Source organism: Phocoena sinus, chromosome 5 (genome assembly GCF_008692025.1).
Source record: "Phocoena sinus isolate mPhoSin1 chromosome 5, mPhoSin1.pri, whole genome shotgun sequence".
Lineage (NCBI taxonomy): Eukaryota > Metazoa > Chordata > Mammalia > Artiodactyla > Phocoenidae > Phocoena > Phocoena sinus.
Window position 1 is genome coordinate 19,549,686 of NC_045767.1, and position 18,645 is coordinate 19,568,330.

Here is an 18,645-nt window from a genome sequence, read left to right on the forward strand (position 1 = left end):
AACTAAAAGGTAATTTTTAAATGCTGCTTTTATGAAGTTATATTTCATAGTATTGTTTTGCATTTCATTTTATTTTTTGTTAATGATAATTTACAGTAGTTCATGTTTGTCAATTAGGAAAAAAAAAACTTGAAGTTGAAATGGTAATCCAATCCTACCTACAAATCATGAATCATTATAATTCCCTTCATATACACTTCACCTCTGCCGTAACCCTACCATGCATCCTGCAGTGTCATGAAAGAAGCATACGCCTATACTCAGAAAAAAACAGCTGTGTAACCTGTGTGAGTTAATTAATCCTTATGGGCCTCAATTCCCCAACATGTTTATAGGAAAATAACACCTACCCTCATAAGTCTGCTGTGAGCATTAAGTGAGACAACATATGCAAAATGCCTGTGGCATGTGGCACACAAAGGATGCTCAATAAATATTACCTCAATAAATATTACCATTACCCTCCCTTTCCTCTCCCACCCCATCTTACCCTTCCTACTTTCCTCTCTGTATCTTTCTAATTCCCATGCTAAAATTCAAATCAAACACCATTCTTCCACAAAACATCCTGGGCAGTAACAGCCTACAGTAATCTCTCCCTTCCTTGGTATTTTATTTGTATTTCTTCTTATTTGTTCATATTCATTCACTCGTATTTCTTCCCTCTCTCTGCAATTTAAGTATACACTGTCTTGTATTATTTGTGTACACCTAGAAAAGTTCGGCAATATAAGACAAAAAAACTTATTACTGGAAAAGCCCACTGTCAAGTGCATAAAGAGTGAGGAAAGAGATGAGAAGATTAATTAGGCAAAAACATATTTACCACAAGGATTTATCACTTTTATAATAAAACAAAAGTGTTTGATTGTATGTTGGGATGAGGAATGGAAGAGCTGATCTGAAACAGAAAAGATAAGCTATGTCTTTCTTCTCATCCCACTTCTCCTAAGTCAGACAAGGAGGCAGTCTAAGGAAAACAGCCTTCCAGAGCAGTTTCCAGAGCAAATATTCATAGAAGCATAGATTAAAATCTTCTCCCCAGAAAATAAACAAATGGTACTGCAAGCATTCTAACTTCAGTCAACCACTGCTTAAAATCTGGCAGCTGTTAATCCATACACAAAAAACAATAAAGTACAAGAAGATATATTCTACTTACCAACAAGAAGCCAAACAACATTGGAATTGTGCTCTGTAAGAAAATCTTCTAATTGAGTGATACTAGGAACAATACTCTCATTCTTCCTTTGATCCATTACTTAAGTTTTTCCAGAATAGCATCTAAGGGCCTGAAAGAGTTCAAAGGTTAAATTTAGAACTTAACCTATGTAAGGGGAAAATAAGGTGAATTTAATAAAAGTGAAAGCTTATTAAATCATATTCTGCTTTCTTCAATAAGAAGAAATTTGTTATATTTGCAAAAATATAACAAACAACAAACATGTCCACATTTCTATATAAAACAATGTATCATATTTTTAATGTCCTGATTTCACCATTCTAAGTATGAATAGAGACTCAGGTTCATTTACTATACTCTGGCTCAAAATAAGAGGGACATAATTATTTTTAAATCTAATCTATTTATCTCAACAATAAAGGAGTAAGTATTAATCATCTACATTAGACAAATTCACCTAGACTTGTCCTAAAAACTGCTACTTAATAATAATATATTTATATATTAAGTTGTATTAACCCTTCTTAACCTCTATCAGCTGTGCATTCCCATTATTCCATGGAGAAACAATCTTCCTAGTTTAGATTCACTCTGGATAGTTTGGACAGTAAGCAGATCTGCTGCTACCGGATGCTCAGGATAAATTACAACATATGTCAAATTGTGATCAGACATGAAAAATGTATATGTGTGTGTGTGTGTGTGCGTGTGTGTACGTACTGAGAATGAGCAAAAAGTGAGGAATGAAAGTTTTGATTTTATGATCTAAGAAACAAGAGAATTATCCCTCTGATAATACAGTATTAGCATGACTAACCCAACCCACCTATAACAAAATTATCTTGTGATAAATCAGAAAAAGGGGGGAAAGAAGCTAGACAAAGAAAGCCATGCAGTTAATAATCCCTTAAGACCAAACAGTATATGTGACTTTTATGAACAACTAGAAAAACAGATTTTAAAACAGGAAGAATATGTGAGGACAACTTTCTAGATGATATTCAGTATAGTTAGCTTGTCAACTTAAAAGTGTTTTCTGTTTACTCGTCACAAATCTATCTTCATAGATCACAAAACAAGTTTAAAAACTGGGTGAAACAACATTGCAAGATACTATCTACAAGAGATTACAATATTTCATATTTCTACATTGTTGAAATCAGTATAATTTAAAGGCAAATTAAACATGCATTTTTAAAAAATGAAGAGCTCAGTAATAAAAGGTTAATATTAAAAGTGATATGCAAACCTAAGGGCAAGATGGCTAGAGAAATTTTTTTAATGTTTTCATTTTTCAGTAAACCTTTTTTCCTATGTTTTAGAGAGTAAAAAATGTTCACATATTGAAAATACTGGTGGTGGCCAAAGGCGTGGGGTGGCGGAAATGATTGAAGATGTTCAAAGGGTACAAACTTCCAGTTATAAGATAAATAAGTTCTGGGAGTGTAATGAACAGCATGGTGACTATAGTTAACAATACTGTATTACATATTTGAAAGTTGCTAAGAGATCTTAAAATTTCACATCACAAAAACGAACAACGTGTAACTATGCAAAGTGATGGATGTTATTTAAACTTACTGTGGCAATCATTTTGCAATATATACATATATCAAATCATTATGTTGTATACATTAAACTAATACAATGTTATATGTCAATTATGTTTCAATAAAACTGGGAAAAATGCTGTATTTTTCAAGGCTTTGAAAAATCTGTCAACTAGCAACTTAAAATTTGGAGGCTAACTTTTACAACATGAGCTTCCTTTCTTCCCTTTTCAGCTTTGTAGACTAGAAGAAGTAAAAATTTTAAAAGAGAGAAAACACTTTGAAAAGACCTATAATCTAAAACCAAATATTCACATATTATATAATGTTTTACATATTATAAAATAACATCTATACCTATTTCATACTTATTTTTACCATTTTACAGATGTATCACCAGCACACTGCTGAGGATGAAAAGAGCACGTGGTGACTCCTAGGGGATGCTCCATGAGGGATGTACCCTGGCATTCAGATCTCCACATAAAAGGGAAAGTGATCTATCTACCAAAAGGATCTACAGTCCTCATGCAAAATCACCTGGACCACCCACCACTGGAACAACCCACAGACAAAGAGAATGTAATTAGGAAGAGGGTATTCAAGTTACCAAGAGAGAAAAATGCAGTATCACACAGTTTTAACCAACATTTGTCCAATTACTAGTTAATGCAAAACCTTTAAGAGAAATCAACAGACAAAGCCTCAATAGTTAAAAGAACATATTTTGAGCAAATACAGAAGTAAAGGCTAAGACTTAACAAGAGCCCTAAAGTAAACAGTAGACATTCTGGCATAAAGTAAGTGAGTAAAAACAACACTGGACACAGAAAATCCAGACTGAAACGGGGCTATATGTCTTGCCACACTGTTTAAGTGGCACACCACCAATCCTTTAAGGAAGAGGAAGTGGAGACTGATATAAGAACCTACAGCAAAACCTTTTCATGGAGCAAATGATGGAATAAAAAACAAACTGGTTGTTTCCTCTTCCTCTTCCCTTCCTGAACAGTTCAGTCTAAAAGCCATAACGTGGGACTTCCCTGGTGGCACAGTGGTTAAGAATCTGCCTGCCAATGCAGGGGACACGGGTTTGAGCCCTGGTCCGGGAAGATCCCACATGCCACAGAGCAACTAGGCCCATGTGCCACAACTAGAGCCCCCGAGCCACAACTGCTGAAGCCCGTGCGCCTAGAGCCTGTGCTCTGCAGCAAGAGAAGCCACCGCAATGAGAAGCCCACACACCACAACCAAGAGTAGCCCCCGCTCACCGCAACTAGAGAAAGACTGCGCAGCAACAAAGACGGAATGCAGCCAAAAATAAATAAATAAACCAATTAATTAAAAAAAAGAGAGAAATCAGATTGCTCCATCTCCTATTAAATAAATAAACAAACAAACAAATAAAGAAAGAAATTTTTAAAAGTCATAAGGTAAAGCAGAGTAAGGCAGGCACTTGCACATGGGGGAGAGGGACAGGAGTCTCAGTGGCCTAGAGTAGAATATCAGAGCCAAATAATACCTTTAAATACCCTAAATTAAATACACATTTGTGCGGTGATTAGGCTAGCGGAAAAGCGGCAGTATTTCAGGGTACTGAAGCCATAGCAGGATGAGGAGGCGATACTTGCAAGAAAGAGGTCAGGCACAGGGTGCTGGAGACTGAATGGAAGGAGGAGGGTCCAAGGCAGGGGGAGAGGGGCAGGAGAAGCATTCCAGCTCAAGGTGTCAGAGCCTGGGTGAGTGAGGTCATCCACACAGGCAGGTTGCCTGGTGCAGGGTGTCAGAACCCAAGTGGAAGGCATCTGACCCCAAAGAGATGGGTAGAGCTTCCATGCAGGAGGGCGATCTGGGGTACTGCATTGATGCAGGAGCAGGATATGAAGGGCGAATACCTGGGAGATAGCCCATGCAGGGGATGGGGGAGGGGATTAATCAAGTAAGTAAATATAGCAAGAATAATGGGAGCCAAGTTTCTCACTGCTAGAGGATATATAAAGGAAGAAAATCAGAATTAACCCTGTGGTGTTGGATAAGAACTGGAGGTACAGTTTTCAATATAAACAGATATAGAAACAAATATAGCCGTAAATGTATATATGCATATGTATGCATATGTTCATTAACAGGCCCTGAGAGCAGCAACACCCCAATATAAAGAGCAGAGAACTTTTCTTCTAAAAATGGTTTTCTATTAAGAGAGCTCCTTGAAGAAATGGCTGATTCCACAACTAGGGCAGGGAAAGTCAAGATGAGCCTTGTTTTCCAGAAAGGAAAGAAGTATTCAAAGAATGATGGGAACATGTCAAAAGGACATAAAAACCAGAGGCTCCCACTGTCAAAATCTGGGACAACGTAAGCAGTAAAATAAATAACAGTAATAAATTACAACCCATTTAATAAATACAAATCTATGAGTCCATACGAATATAATCAATTAAATTTTGATGAGCAACGGGATACTCATATCATCTCAAAATAACTGCCCCCCAAAATAATTATTAATGACAAAGGGAAAAAGAGGAACTCTGAAAAAGCTGGCAACTAATTAAGTGATCAAAGTAAACACCATCAATATAGGGACAAATCAAAATCGTGCAACTTTTACTAGAAGAAAACAGCCTCACTTCCTTGATATTCCTGCCAAAGATACATAACCTGAATCTAATCTACCTTGCCTCTCTCTTCTGAATCAAAATGACCAATAGAGATTGTTTTAGTCATCTTTGTATCCAAAATACCAGTGACAATGCCTTGAACACAGCCACTGTTTTCAAGTATCATATCATTTTAAATGGCATTTTTATCTATTATGTAAGAAGGTAACACTGATCTACATGTTTTAAGACATGTTCTCTCAATATTTTCATGATTCACCTATATTCTTCTCTTCATTCTTCCTGAAATCCATGGTACTCGTTTCAAAACTGCTGTCCACATTAGAAAAGAAATTGTGGCAATTAATATTTTAGTGGCATACAAAGAAAAGCATGAAAATGTGAAACAGTTTAATCAAACACAGCAACAACCAGAGATTTATCAACGTCCCTAATTTAATACCACCACTACTACCAACATTCTTAGAAATAGCTTTCCAAAAAAGATTACTTTTGAAAATGAATTATCTGTAAAATCTTTTCAAATACTACATTCAACCTATTTTTTCTTCCACTAGCATGAAGGAATAAAACTATCTAACATCTAATACTTGCATCATCAGACTTTTAAAGATAGAACTCCAAATCTTGATTGGTCCTACAAGAATAGAGGTCATCGTACAAGTCAATACAAAAAATACAAATAATCTGATAGAAAAATGAGAAAATATATAAACAGGCAATTCACAGAGAAAGATAATATCACTAGCAATCAGGGATAATCACAATTTATCACCCACTATAAGCGAAAATTAGACTGAAAACTATATTGGCAAAAGTATGGGGAAATGGGCACTTATACAGTTGATGGGAGTAAACTGCCTTTATGAGGACCAATTTATCAGATACTATAAAAATGTACATGCCTTGACTTGAACATTTCAGTTCTAAGGTTCTATTTATTTCTCAGAAATACTTAGACACAAAGATGTTTTTTCGAGGACAATCACTGCAACATTATATATCATACTGAGAAAACAGAAAAAATGTCAATTAATAAGAAAATAGTTAAGTAAATTATGGTACACCCTTACCATATAAATACTATTACCATGTGAAATAATATGCAGCCTTTTTAAAAGAATAAAATAGCTCTATAGGGGATAATACAGAGAAATGTCCAGGATACATGTAATGTTAGCAGGAGAAAAGCAAGTTGAGCAAAAAGATGTATAGTATTCCACTCACATTTTTAAAAAAGACTATCCATTATGTGTATTACATATATACACCATATAGATACACCACATATGCATGTACATATATGGTGTGTGTATATATATCTACTTTTATTCATCTGCAAAAATATTTGCTAAGCCATTACCTCCGAGAGCAGTGGGAGGAGATTTGGGGGAAGGAAAAGAATCAGTAAAGCAGGACTTTCACTTTTACTCTTGATAACTAAGTATTATTTAAATGTTTTACAATTGGCTTGTAATTCTTCCATAATTTAAAAAGAAAAAAGGGAGGGTGGTGGCTGGAAGACAGGACATGACAGGTGAGAAAGGGGCTTTTTTTGCCCAAGCACACACCCCTTGGCCTCTCCTTATAACTATAGCCAAGGATAGGTGTTTCCCAATCCCCAGATATCAACTTGATCTTCTGTCATTCTACCATCATGTCTTTCCTTCTACGGTTCTTAAATCTTTGTCTTCTTCAAAAATTAAAATGCAAATACCAAGCAATATGAAACTCAGAGCCTTCATCAAAACATCAGAAAGGGCTTCCCTAGTGGCGCAGTGGTTGAGAGTCCGCCTGCCAATGCAGGGGACGCGGGTTCGTACCCCGGTCTGGGAAGATCCCACATGCCGCGGAGCGGCTGGGCCCGTGAGCCATGGCTGCTGAGCCTGTGCGTCCGGAGCCTGTGCTCCGCAACGGGAGAGGCCACAACAGTGAGAGGCCCGCATACCGCAAAAAAAAAAAAAAAAGAAAACCATCAGAAAGATCAGTTAACACCTTAGCAAGAATTATTTGATTTGATAGCCTTGAGTGTAAGAATGGAAGCTGAACAGCTGTACTGTTCCAGAGAGGGGCAAGCTACAAACAAGGAAGGAAGTAAAGAACACTAACAGGAAAGAGACTGGAGGAAGGGAGAAAGAGGAAGCAGCTACCAAGAGAAAACAGAAGAGTCAAAAGGTCCTGCTTCAGGCTGTATTGTTCCAAAAGCAGACCATTATGTGGACTGAGAGCATGGACTCTGAACTAGACCACCTGGGTTCAAAAACCAGTTCTGACATTATAGCTATGTGATCATGGGCAAGTTACCTAACCACTCTGTGCTCTATTTCTTCATCTGTTAAATGAGGACACTAACAGTACCTACCTCACAGAGTTGTACAGTGAGAATTGATGCGTTCAGATATGTAAAGCATTTAGAACAATGTGTATCACATAGTAGATAATACATTGTGTAAATGCCTGATACTGGCAACAAATGCCATTGGTGTCTTGCCCATAAACTGTTGACATTCACCTCTACACCAGATGATTCATTCTGAACACCTGTAACATCCTACTGTAGGCTGCTGTCTGGCTGCAGGAACATGCTCAGTTTGTACTCAGGGCAAGCCAGAAATGCCAGAGTTAATGTCAATGATGGCTAGGAATTTGGTGGGTAAACACCTGCAGCTTCCCTGCTCTTGACTTGGGATAACTCTGAGGAATATTTTATTTAGTCTCCGCGAGTTCCTCAGTGGTAGTGAGCTCCAGATGCCCACAGTGGTAACTGTACCTTAGCATTTACCACACTGTATTGTAATTATCAGTTTAGAAGTCTGTCTCCCCACCTAGACAGCTAACTGCTCTTTAAGGATATGCTTGCCCTATTCATTGAGTGTGCAATATGCAACAAAGTTCCTAGTATGCAGTAGTCTCTCAATAAATACTTGTTTCATAAATGAATGAAATAAATGCATCATTATAAAAAGTACATAATTATGAGCTATTGCCAAAGGTAAGCAAGTATTTCCACTGTACTCAAGGCCAAGAGAATCCTAAATGATCTTTTTCACACTCAAGAAAATTTGATTTTCATTCACTTGAGTCTAAGAAAATGATAGCAAAATATCCTTTTGATAACCCAATTCCAAATATAACAAAAATGAAGGAAAAAAATTAATCATATTCAAATCCCTCATGCAACAATAAAGTCACAATTATTTGTATAAAAGGCATTCACATACCTTCAGACCATTATATTAAAGTTCTTTGAATTTAATCACAGTTCCTTTTCCATAAAGGAAACTACCTGGGGTTTTGTTGTTTGTTTCTCTGTTTTTTTAATTTGTTTGAAGTATAGCTGGTTGTGCCAATCAACTATAGTTTGGCACAAGATGTTGTGCCCATCTCTGCTGTGCAGCAGAGTGACTCAGTTATACACATATTGACATTCTTTTCTTTTATATTCTTTTCCATTATAGTTTATCACAGGATAGTCAATACACTTCCCTGTGCTACATGGGTTTTAAGAGTTGGAAAATATATCGACTTCATAGCTCTCCTTTAAGCTTCATCAACACTGGCATTCTCTTCAACATCAAGCTTGAATACCTATTAGCCCACAGCAGCATTCCGTATACTAGAAATTCTGTGAAGTATGCACTTTGTACGCACTTTTGCATTGCTTGCCCATAAACTAAATTTGACTGATTTTACATTAACTGTTATAGAATATACACTTCCTTGAAAACTTTTCAGGTACGGTTTGGTTTCTGTAAATATGTAAGAAATTACCTTGATATACCTTTGTAGAGGTCCCAATTTCAAAGTCATTTATATCCTCCTTAATTAAGAAGTCAGGTAATTGACCCAAAGAGCTCAGTAAATACCAACACAAAGGAACTGCCAAAACAGACTGCTTAACTTTCCTATGGCATAATGACATCCCAAAACAAAAGTAAAACACAAATCAGATGGCAACATTTTTATACAAAATGAAGTTTCAAGAGGTTTAATTCATTTGAACTGTTTCTACAATGGCTCAAGTAGTCTGAGCACTCAGCAATCTAAAGGCAGTGGGCCTGAAACAAATAACTTTGTGATGCTCCTTCCAATTCTATGCCGCTACACAAATAAAATAATACAAAACAGAAAAGTACCTGCAATTGAACATCTCAAGCAAAAGAAATATGTAAACATTTATATTTAAGATAGTATTGGAATGCATATAACGGTTGGTATTACCCACTGAGCATATAGTGATTTGAAGAGTCCTCTATGCCTAAAAAAATTTGCCCATCAGGATACAAGGCCTAAAATCCCACCGTCCATTTCTTCAGATAGAGCACCAACCATTATTCTCTCTTAAAATGCAAAGATATCTTTCGAGTATCTCAATAATAGCTACCATTAATTATTACCATGTGTTATTAGTATAAGTTAATTCAATAGATTACTTTTCTCATTAACAAGCAAGATCCAGGAATATCACAAAAGGCCTGAGATTCCTGAAAATGGGAAAAACCTTAAAAAGAAGACAGTGGGCAAAAAAAGCAAATTTAGTTTCCTTAACAAATGTGGTCAGGGTTGGCAGCTTTGTGTACATAAAGCAAAATTATATAATGTCCTATTCTGTTCATTTAAACAAACAAAACAGACAATTATCCTCTTAGATCAAACAGATTGGGAATAATCCTCTCTACCTAGAAAGAGTCATTCCAGGACCCTTTCAGCCCCATGATTCTACATGCAACAAGCACAATTTGACCTATTAACTATTAACTAACTCTAAAGACCAACAGAATTAAGTGGTAAAGTAACAGTCAGAAATAACAGAAATCAAACAGAATAGGCTTTAAAGCAGATTTGCAATGTAAAGCTCCCTCTCTCTAACCCTTCTAGCCTTTCCTTAGCTGTGAGATAACTGGAGCAAGTTACTTAATCTCTTTGAGGCTGTTTCCAAGTTGTAAAATGGCCATCTCTTCCTTGAAGAGTGAACATAAAACTCTGAGCAAAGTGTTTGACAAGAAACACATTATAACAGTGGTAGCTAAGCTATCATTAACGTTCTTTTTTAAAAGAAAACCAGTTGAACGCAAGGTGAAAGTTAAAAAACCATAAGATGCACACCAGTTAACAATGACTAATGTATCGTTAGTAAAAGATAAAAATATAAAAGAGAAATATATATATTTAATTAAACAACAGAAATTTATAACAAAGAAGAAATTAGTTGATATAAATGGCAATCAAAAATGTATTAAATGCACCAAACTTTTGGACAGCATGGGCCATGAGTCTAGGGAGCACTAAAAAAAAAAAAAAAAAATGTATTAAGTTAATATGAATAACATAGCTCTAAAAATACTACTGAGATTCTTAAAAGCAGATCAAATGCCAAAGTTCAATGGTCACCAGGCAATTACTGTTGAAGTATTGATATTATTCAGATATGGTGACCAACGATTCAAACAGTATAAATCAACAAACTAAACAAATGTAGAGTACCTTTTAATATCATAATCTGTGCTACAAAAACGGTTCTTCATGTCACATATGGAAGAGTTTTTAACATCTAAGAAGTCATATCATTCAATAAAAATATTGCACTTTAGCAAACCTCACTGCTACAGCCAGAACTTTATGCTGGTTCACCTAAATATTCATAGAAAGCACAAAAAACAAAATGAAACTCTTAAAAAGCTGTAGAAAGTATATCTACTAATAATGGGGTAAAAAGAGCTAACTTCAACTTCTCCAAATCTAGAAGAAACCATGATTTATAAATATTACCCACCTCCATACAGCACACCAGAAGTAAATACTACCTTCAGCGTATTCTTCAATATGGCCAGCGATAGAAAGACATCAACAGAAAGTGCCATGAGTGAAAAGTTTAACCCTTCCACTTCTGCATCCCATAAACTGATTAGCTGTGGGATTTTGTTTTCACTTTTTGTACTGGCTGGTGAACACAATCTACAAGTTTCTTTTAATTCTTTTAATCTAGAATTCTATATATCCCTTCCATATTGATACACCAGAAGGCATAAAACTTTAAGAAAACTAGCATCAGCAAAGTAAAATTCTAAAGAAGGTTTCTTGTAATAAAATCAGTATTTCCATTTTCTTATCTGGCTCTTAATTTTGTTATCTTCTGCCTTAAGTCATATCAGAAAACCCCACCTAATATACATTCAAACTACTCACCCAATAAAGTAGGGTCTTTGGATATGGGGGAGAGGGAGGAAGAAACTGGTCATGTGTGTTTACCAACAATCTCATCATATCAGGTTCAAGGGAATTATTTTTTATTAGCATGTTGCTATGCAGAGAGCCCAAAAGACCCATTTAATAGCCAATTCCTATGAACTGAGAACACTGCTGTAATTGAAATTGAACTTCTATGTACCTAGTACAACAAAAAAGCCTGCTTCAGGAAAAAATGCAGATGTGACCTTATACAATACTACTGGTGATATCTGACACAGTATTTTAAATGAATATGGAGCTGTATAGAAACACACTTTCCATATACATCAAAAGTGACAAAGTCCAATAAGGTGAGTAGTTTATAAAGTTTAGACTGTAAACATTTTGAACAATGTTATATTACACTTTGAAATGTTCATGCCATGGTATTAACTCACCATTATAATGATAAAATATAGCTACCATAAAATGGCTAACATTTATTCACTGCTTGCTATGTGCCAGGCACTGTTCTAAACACTTTACATGTATTTACTGATCTAATTGTCAGAAATAACTACCTACTTACAATTCCCCATTTTACAGATGAGGAAGTTGTGGCAGTAAGAAGATAAGCACAAATACGGCTAAGACATGGCTGACCTGGGATTTGAAACTAGACAGTCTGGCTTTAGAGTCTGTGTTACATTGCCTCTCATATCATATATGTTCACAGAAATCAGCCTGTACTTGTCTTTTAGTCCTCAATTTCTTTGCTGTGAAAAATGAGTTCCTTCCTTCCACTTCTAAATTCTAGTTTAGGAGCTAATATTAAATGTTACCAAAATCCATATTTTGGTATAAAAAATTCATATTTTGCCCACTATGGCATTTTTTTTCTCCTAAAAGAATCCTATTAAATCAAAGGTCAGCAATCACTTTTTAAAATTAACCACAAGAGGCAACACATCAAGTTATTGAGCCTAATTAGCGGCAATGGAGACCAAACGGTAAAGTGAGCCAAATGTGACTGAACCACCTCCCCACTTTTCTGTACTTCTCTCTCACCTGGATATAAAGGCTGAATCTACATATTTTTAAAGAGCTTATCTGCTGCCCTAAATAAACTAACAATTGATAGAATTGTGGTAGTTTTTAAATATGTCCAAAAGTATTTGATATTCCTCCTTTCAAGAGGTGGAGCTTAAGTCATTCCCCTCCCAAGTGTGGGCTGGACTTAGTGATTCAGTTCTCAAAGAACAGGGCAAAGCAATGGTTTGTGACTGAGTCAAAAACGGCATCACAGCCCCCCCTCCCCCTCCCCCCCCCCACCTCGGATCATCTGCTCCAGGGGAAGACAGCTGCCTTGTTAGGACACTTCAGAAGCCCTAAAGAAGTTCATGTGGTGAGGATTTCAGGCCTCCGGCCAACAGACATGTGAGCCATCATGGAGGCAAATCTTCCAGCCCCAGCTGAGCACTCAGTTGATTAAAGTCCCAGCCAATCAACTACAACGTCATGAGACCTGAAGCCAGAAGCAACCAGTTCAGTCACTCCCAAATTCCCAACCCACAGAAACTCTGAGATAATAAATATTTGAAGCCACTAAGTTTTGGGATAATTTCTTACTCTGCAATTGATAACCAATACAAAGTATGAGAAAGGTAATTTTGTGAGATATTTGCAAGCTATCTCTACCCTGATGGTCCATACCTGCCGTCTTAAGCTGAACTACCCTCACTCCACTCCTCCTCACCAAATGATCAGGAGTCAGCAATACCACACCAAGAAGGCTACCAATCACATGACTGAATCACATACTCTTTCCACCCTAAGTGGGAGTCTCCTGCAGGGACTCCGTGGACCAACTTCTACCCTGCCTCCTACAAATTTATCTGTACCCATAATCATCTCCACCTCCTTCCCTCCTGTCTCGGGAGAGGTCTATCTGAAGCACCCTTGACTTGCATCTTTGTATTCTATCCCTTCCAACTTGGTTAATGACCTTGCTCCACCAATTCTTCTCCTTCACTCTTCTATCTTCAAATTCTCTTTTTGATGGCTTCTTATCCTCAGCAAATAAAGACTGTAAATGTATTCATATCATTCATACCTTTAAAAAACAAAAACCCTCTCTCAAACTCATCTATCTATCTATTTCAAACTATCTCTAACTATCCCGTTTAAAACCAAACTTTCTGAAAGAGCAAGTGACATTAGTTATTTCAATTTCTTATCTCTTATCCAGTGTGAACAGGATCCACCTATATAATTGCTCTTGCTGAAGTCAACGACATAACTGACATGTCCAATGGATATTTTTGTTATCCTTATTTTATTTGATTTCTCAAAGATGCCTAATACTCATTCCTTTTCTCCAAACTCAGCTCTTCCACTTACTTGTGACTCTGCTGATCTTCTCCCACTTCCCTGCCCACTACTTCATCTCTTTTGAGGTATGTTTTCCTTCCATCTTACCCTTAAATACCCTTAAATATTAGTGTTCCCCATGCTCATTTCTCTTCTTTTACCCTATGTTTTTCTCCCTGACTGATCTCATCCATTCCCACTGCTTTTCACTGTCATCTATAAACTGTGACTTCAAATTTATATCTCAAGCTGAGTCTTCTTCTTAACTCAGATCTGTATATACAACTGCCTAATGACATTCCTTGGAAGTCACAGATGCCTCAAATATAATAGCCTCAACTGAACTCATCTCCTCCAACCATGTTCCTCAATCTATTTCTCTTCCTATATATTCCCTCGGTAAATGGCCCGGAATCCACTCAGTTTCCCAAGCCAGGTGTCAGATAATTCATTTATTCTGAAAATATTTATTAAACATTATAAAATTGAAAATGATAATGGCTAGAAATCACCCTGACTCCACTTTCCCTCAAGACCACTAAATCTTATCCATTTTATCTCTTTTATATCTATCTAATCCATCTCCATCCCTTAAATCCCATTTACTCTACTGTGCTAATTCTCATTTGCCACATGGATTACTACAATAGCCTCTAATTGACTGCCATGCTTCCAAGCTCATCTCTCTCCAATTCATCCTCCAGATTGTTGCATCTGACCACGTCCCTTCTATTTGTCATATATAAGTTCCCAGAAATTTTCTCAAATTAAAGAGTTAATTTTCTGCATCTCCCATGAACTTTTGAAATTCTATCTCTTTTTTTAACTTATTTTTTGAGGTAACATTGGTTTATAACATTATATAAGTTTCATGTGTACATTATATTCATACTTCTGTATAAACTACAATGCGTTCACCAACAAAAATTTAGCTTCTATCCATTACCATACAATTGATCCCCTTTTCCCATTTCGCCCTACCCCCCCCAATCCCTTTCCCTCTAGTAACCACTACTCTGTTCTCAGTAACTGTGTTTTTGTTTGGTTTGTTCATTTATTTTGCTTGTTTTTTATATTCCACATATGAGTGAAATCATGTTATTTGTCCTTCTCCATCTTATTTCAGTTAGCATAATACCCTCAAGATCCATCCATGTCATCACAAATGGCAAAGTTACATCTTTTTTGTATGGCTGAGTAGTATTCCATATATATATATATCTCACATTATTTACAATAGCCAAGATATGGAAAAAACCCAAGTCCCCATCAACAGATGAATGGATAAAGAACATGTGGTCTACTACTATCTCTAACATGGAAAAGAGTACACTAAAGTGAAGTCTGTAAGAATCCTAGTTTCTCACTGTACCTTAAAGTAGCTCTAGTAGAGTGCCTTCCTTTATTAACTAAAATAATATGAAAGAATTATTATAAATACACTTACTGTATGAGTAGTGCTGTTTTCCTAGTCTTTTACATAAACCAAAAACATCCTTGCATATAAAACTTTTTTAAAAGATATGGGTTCAGGGACTTCCCTGGTGGTACAGTGGTTGAGAATCTGCCTGCCAATGCAGGGGACATGGGTTCGATCCCTGGTCCAAGAAGATGCCACGGAGCAACTAAGCCCGTGTGCCACAACTACTGAGCCTGTGCTCTAGAGCCCACGTGCCACAACTACTGAAGCCCATGCACCTAGGGCCTGCGCTCTACAACAAGAGAAGCCACTGCAATAAGAAGCCCATGCCCCGCAGTGAAGAGTAGCTCCCGCTCGCTGCAACTAGAGAAAGCCCAGGAGCAGCAACGAAGACTCAATGCAGCCAAAAATAAATAGATAGATAAATAAATAAATAAAAGATATGGGTTCACAAAAATCTTACCTTCTAGAAGAAAGTTCACTACTCTAGTACTCTCCAGGGCCATGATGACCACTACTCTTAACAGAAGCCTGAAAAAATGCCTGACGTACGGTACTCAATAAATATTTATGAAATTAATTAAGATTTTCTCAATCATGTTTAACCATGTCTTCTACTATTCTCCATTGAACTCATAGTGAAAAATATACTTAAGTTCAAACAAACACAGTATTCTATGAAGAACAAACCAAACGTCAACTAATTTTCTTCCTTTCTTTTTAAAACCCTTTATAATATGGGCAGATTAATGAGGAAGCAAAAGAGAGAAAAGAAAGTTGACACTTGATAATCAAGCCAACGATTCCCTTCTCTTTCTCCTGCCAATACACAAGCTAAGCACATGACTCAACTGTCAGTCACATAGCAATAGTTCAAAAGTCAGGTAAAATGAATGGCAGGTCACGTTATACACTACTGTCACCCCACCCCCATTCTTAGACCATTCTATCAGGTTAAATTACAATTGAAGAAGAAAGTCAGATTTCCTCTATCTGAGCTTTAACTGAAGACCCAAAATATTTACCAAGTTTTTTTCCAGAGTCTGTAATGTTCTGTTTTTCCTTTTCTTGATCTTCAGAAGGCCTGTCTGCAGTGTTTCATCTTAACACACCTGAAAAGATCACCCATTTTAACCAATTATACAAGATATTCTGGCTTTATCAGCAGTTCCACCATTTCAGATTAAATGATTTGATTACACATGCACCTGCGTGTGCGCACACACAAGAAGTCTTTAGTGTTAATCCAATATTACATTTCCTTCTTTAAAGTTTCTGAACAAGAAACACTCCTAAAACTAGAATAAGACCACTATTTCTGAACTACAGTCTTCCAAAGGTTTCAAAACCACTGTACTTATGGAAAGGGCATGATTTTGGTAATCAGAGGGTTCTAGAGGTCAAATCCTACCTTTAAAACATACTCCTTGAAAAAGTTGTTCTCTCAAACTGTTGGGTCCTTGCTGGCAAGAATGGTGCCTCAGTTTCCTTCCTATTCCCACCTGGCACACTTTTTATCAAATGAAAATCACCTTGCAAATCCTCACGAGGCTTGGGAGTCGTAAAGCATACTGATTAAGGGACTCGAAACTGGAGTACCATTACCTGATCTAAATCACAGCTCTGACTTTCGACAAGTTTTTTAGGGCTGTGGGATTTAGTTCTCTCATCTATAAAATGAGAGTAATAACAGACTTTACGTGATAGGATTGTTATGATGATTAAATAAGATAATATATTCACATAAAGCATGTACCACTCAATACTTATTAAGATAAATGTTTTGGTTAATTCATCTATTTTTATACTTTATGTATCTAGTGAACTTAAATCAGCTTCATTGCCATGCACAGGGCTGAAAGCAGCAACATGAAACCAGTTGAAACTTAGACGCTTGAACAGTCATGGAAAACAATGATTTCCTTACAGAGGAAATTTACAAGAACTCTTTCCCTTTAACAAGCGTCCCTAACTTGCATCTGTCAAAACTAAGACCAAGAGGAGCGGGAGGGGGACAATTCTGCAGAGGGAAAATCAACTTCCCTTCACCCTCCTTTGGTCAAAAGATGTTTCCGCTGAAACGTACTCTTCCATAGTGTAGACCCAGCAAGCACCAATCAGAATACAAACACACCACGCCTGGGGAGTAAAGACGGTTGCTAAGGCTCCACCGCCCTTGGTCCAAAATCGACTCTGCGTTAACCAGTATGGGGTCTCCTGCAGCCCGGTGCAGCTAACAAGGCTGAAGCCAGAGTCTGCAGGTGAACGGTCCTTCCCACACACCCGCAGGTGGGCGTCGCCCGCCCGCCATACCATCACCCAGGGGCCAGTTCCTGCATTCGAGCCCCCAGTCACCCATCATGGCCCTTTCTGGCCTTCTCATGGGCCTTCGACACCCGGTGTACAAGTCCCCGTGCTGCAGGTAAGGATGGCAAACGAATAAGAGATGAGTCGACGCCGCACCAGGCAGTCGCGACGAAGCAACACCTCCCTGATTCCGACCAGACTGAGGTCCAGAGATGCTGGGAAGAGTGCTGCCCACCCAAACCCTGCTCAGCCGGACCCATCCCCTCACCTGAGCGAGCGCCGGGGCGGCCCGGAATCGCTCTGGTCTCTCTCCGGGTGATGCCGAGGGCCTTGGGCGGCGGCGGCGGCGGCGGCAGCGGCGGCAGCTGCAGCGCCCAGCCGGACACGACCTGCTAAGCGCTGCGCGGGTCCACACCCTCCAACCCCGCCACCCGGACCCGCCGCCCGAAGTCCAGCCCGGGGCCCCACCTCTGACACAGAGTGGGGCGGAGGAGGATGGGAGGGGTCCGAGTTGGGGCCAGGCGGCACTGCGGCTGCGTCAATTGGTAACGTCATACGTCACGGCGCCGGCGCCTCGAGGCACGCCACCCGAGCCCTGCCCAGGAATTGGGACGCCCCGCCCCTTCTCCCCCTACTGGGCGGGCTGGGGGCGGAACCTCGACCTTGAGGCGGAGGTTAGGGACGGATTTGAAAAATCATTTCGCTACCCACCCTAAGGGAGTGGTAATGAACTGCCTTCCTGAGGCCAAGAGGCAGATGAGCACAGGTGGGGACAGATCGCTAACAAAAAGGAGACCGGTGCTCTGATTTGAAGAGAATCCGCTCTGAATGGAGAGCAAAACTTTTGACTGTGTCAATAAAGGGAGCTTCATTGTGTGAAATGCTGCCACAGCGAATCTATTAGAACTAAGTCTCTATTGTTATACTACTGTAAAGCGGTTGATGCTCACCATTTTTAAAGAAAAAGGCTCTTCATATTATTAGCGGGTGCACCAAAGCAAACGACTTCCTGGAGTTAGAGGCTTGTTA

At 38.1% G+C, this 18,645-nt stretch overlaps 1 protein-coding gene across 6 annotated transcripts in view; it reads right to left on the minus strand.

Annotated features, from left to right (window-relative positions):
• Positions 1-18,121, minus strand: part of KIAA1109 (KIAA1109 ortholog) — a 209,065-nt gene extending 190,944 nt beyond the window's left edge. For 4 of the 6 annotated variants that reach the window (XM_032632288.1, XM_032632286.1, XM_032632287.1 and 1 more), the window contains exons 1-3: positions 17,885-18,121; positions 16,335-16,421; positions 1,163-1,292 (exon numbers count right to left, since the gene is read on the minus strand). In XM_032632288.1, the coding sequence (XP_032488179.1) occupies positions 1,163-1,259 (97 nt within the window). In that variant the 5' untranslated portion in view covers positions 1,260-1,292; positions 16,335-16,421; positions 17,885-18,121. The remainder of the gene's footprint in view (positions 1-1,162; positions 1,293-16,334; positions 16,422-17,884) is intronic. The other 2 variants (XM_032632284.1, XM_032632285.1) reach the window with 2 other exon arrangements.
• Positions 18,122-18,645: the final 524 nt, after the last annotated feature.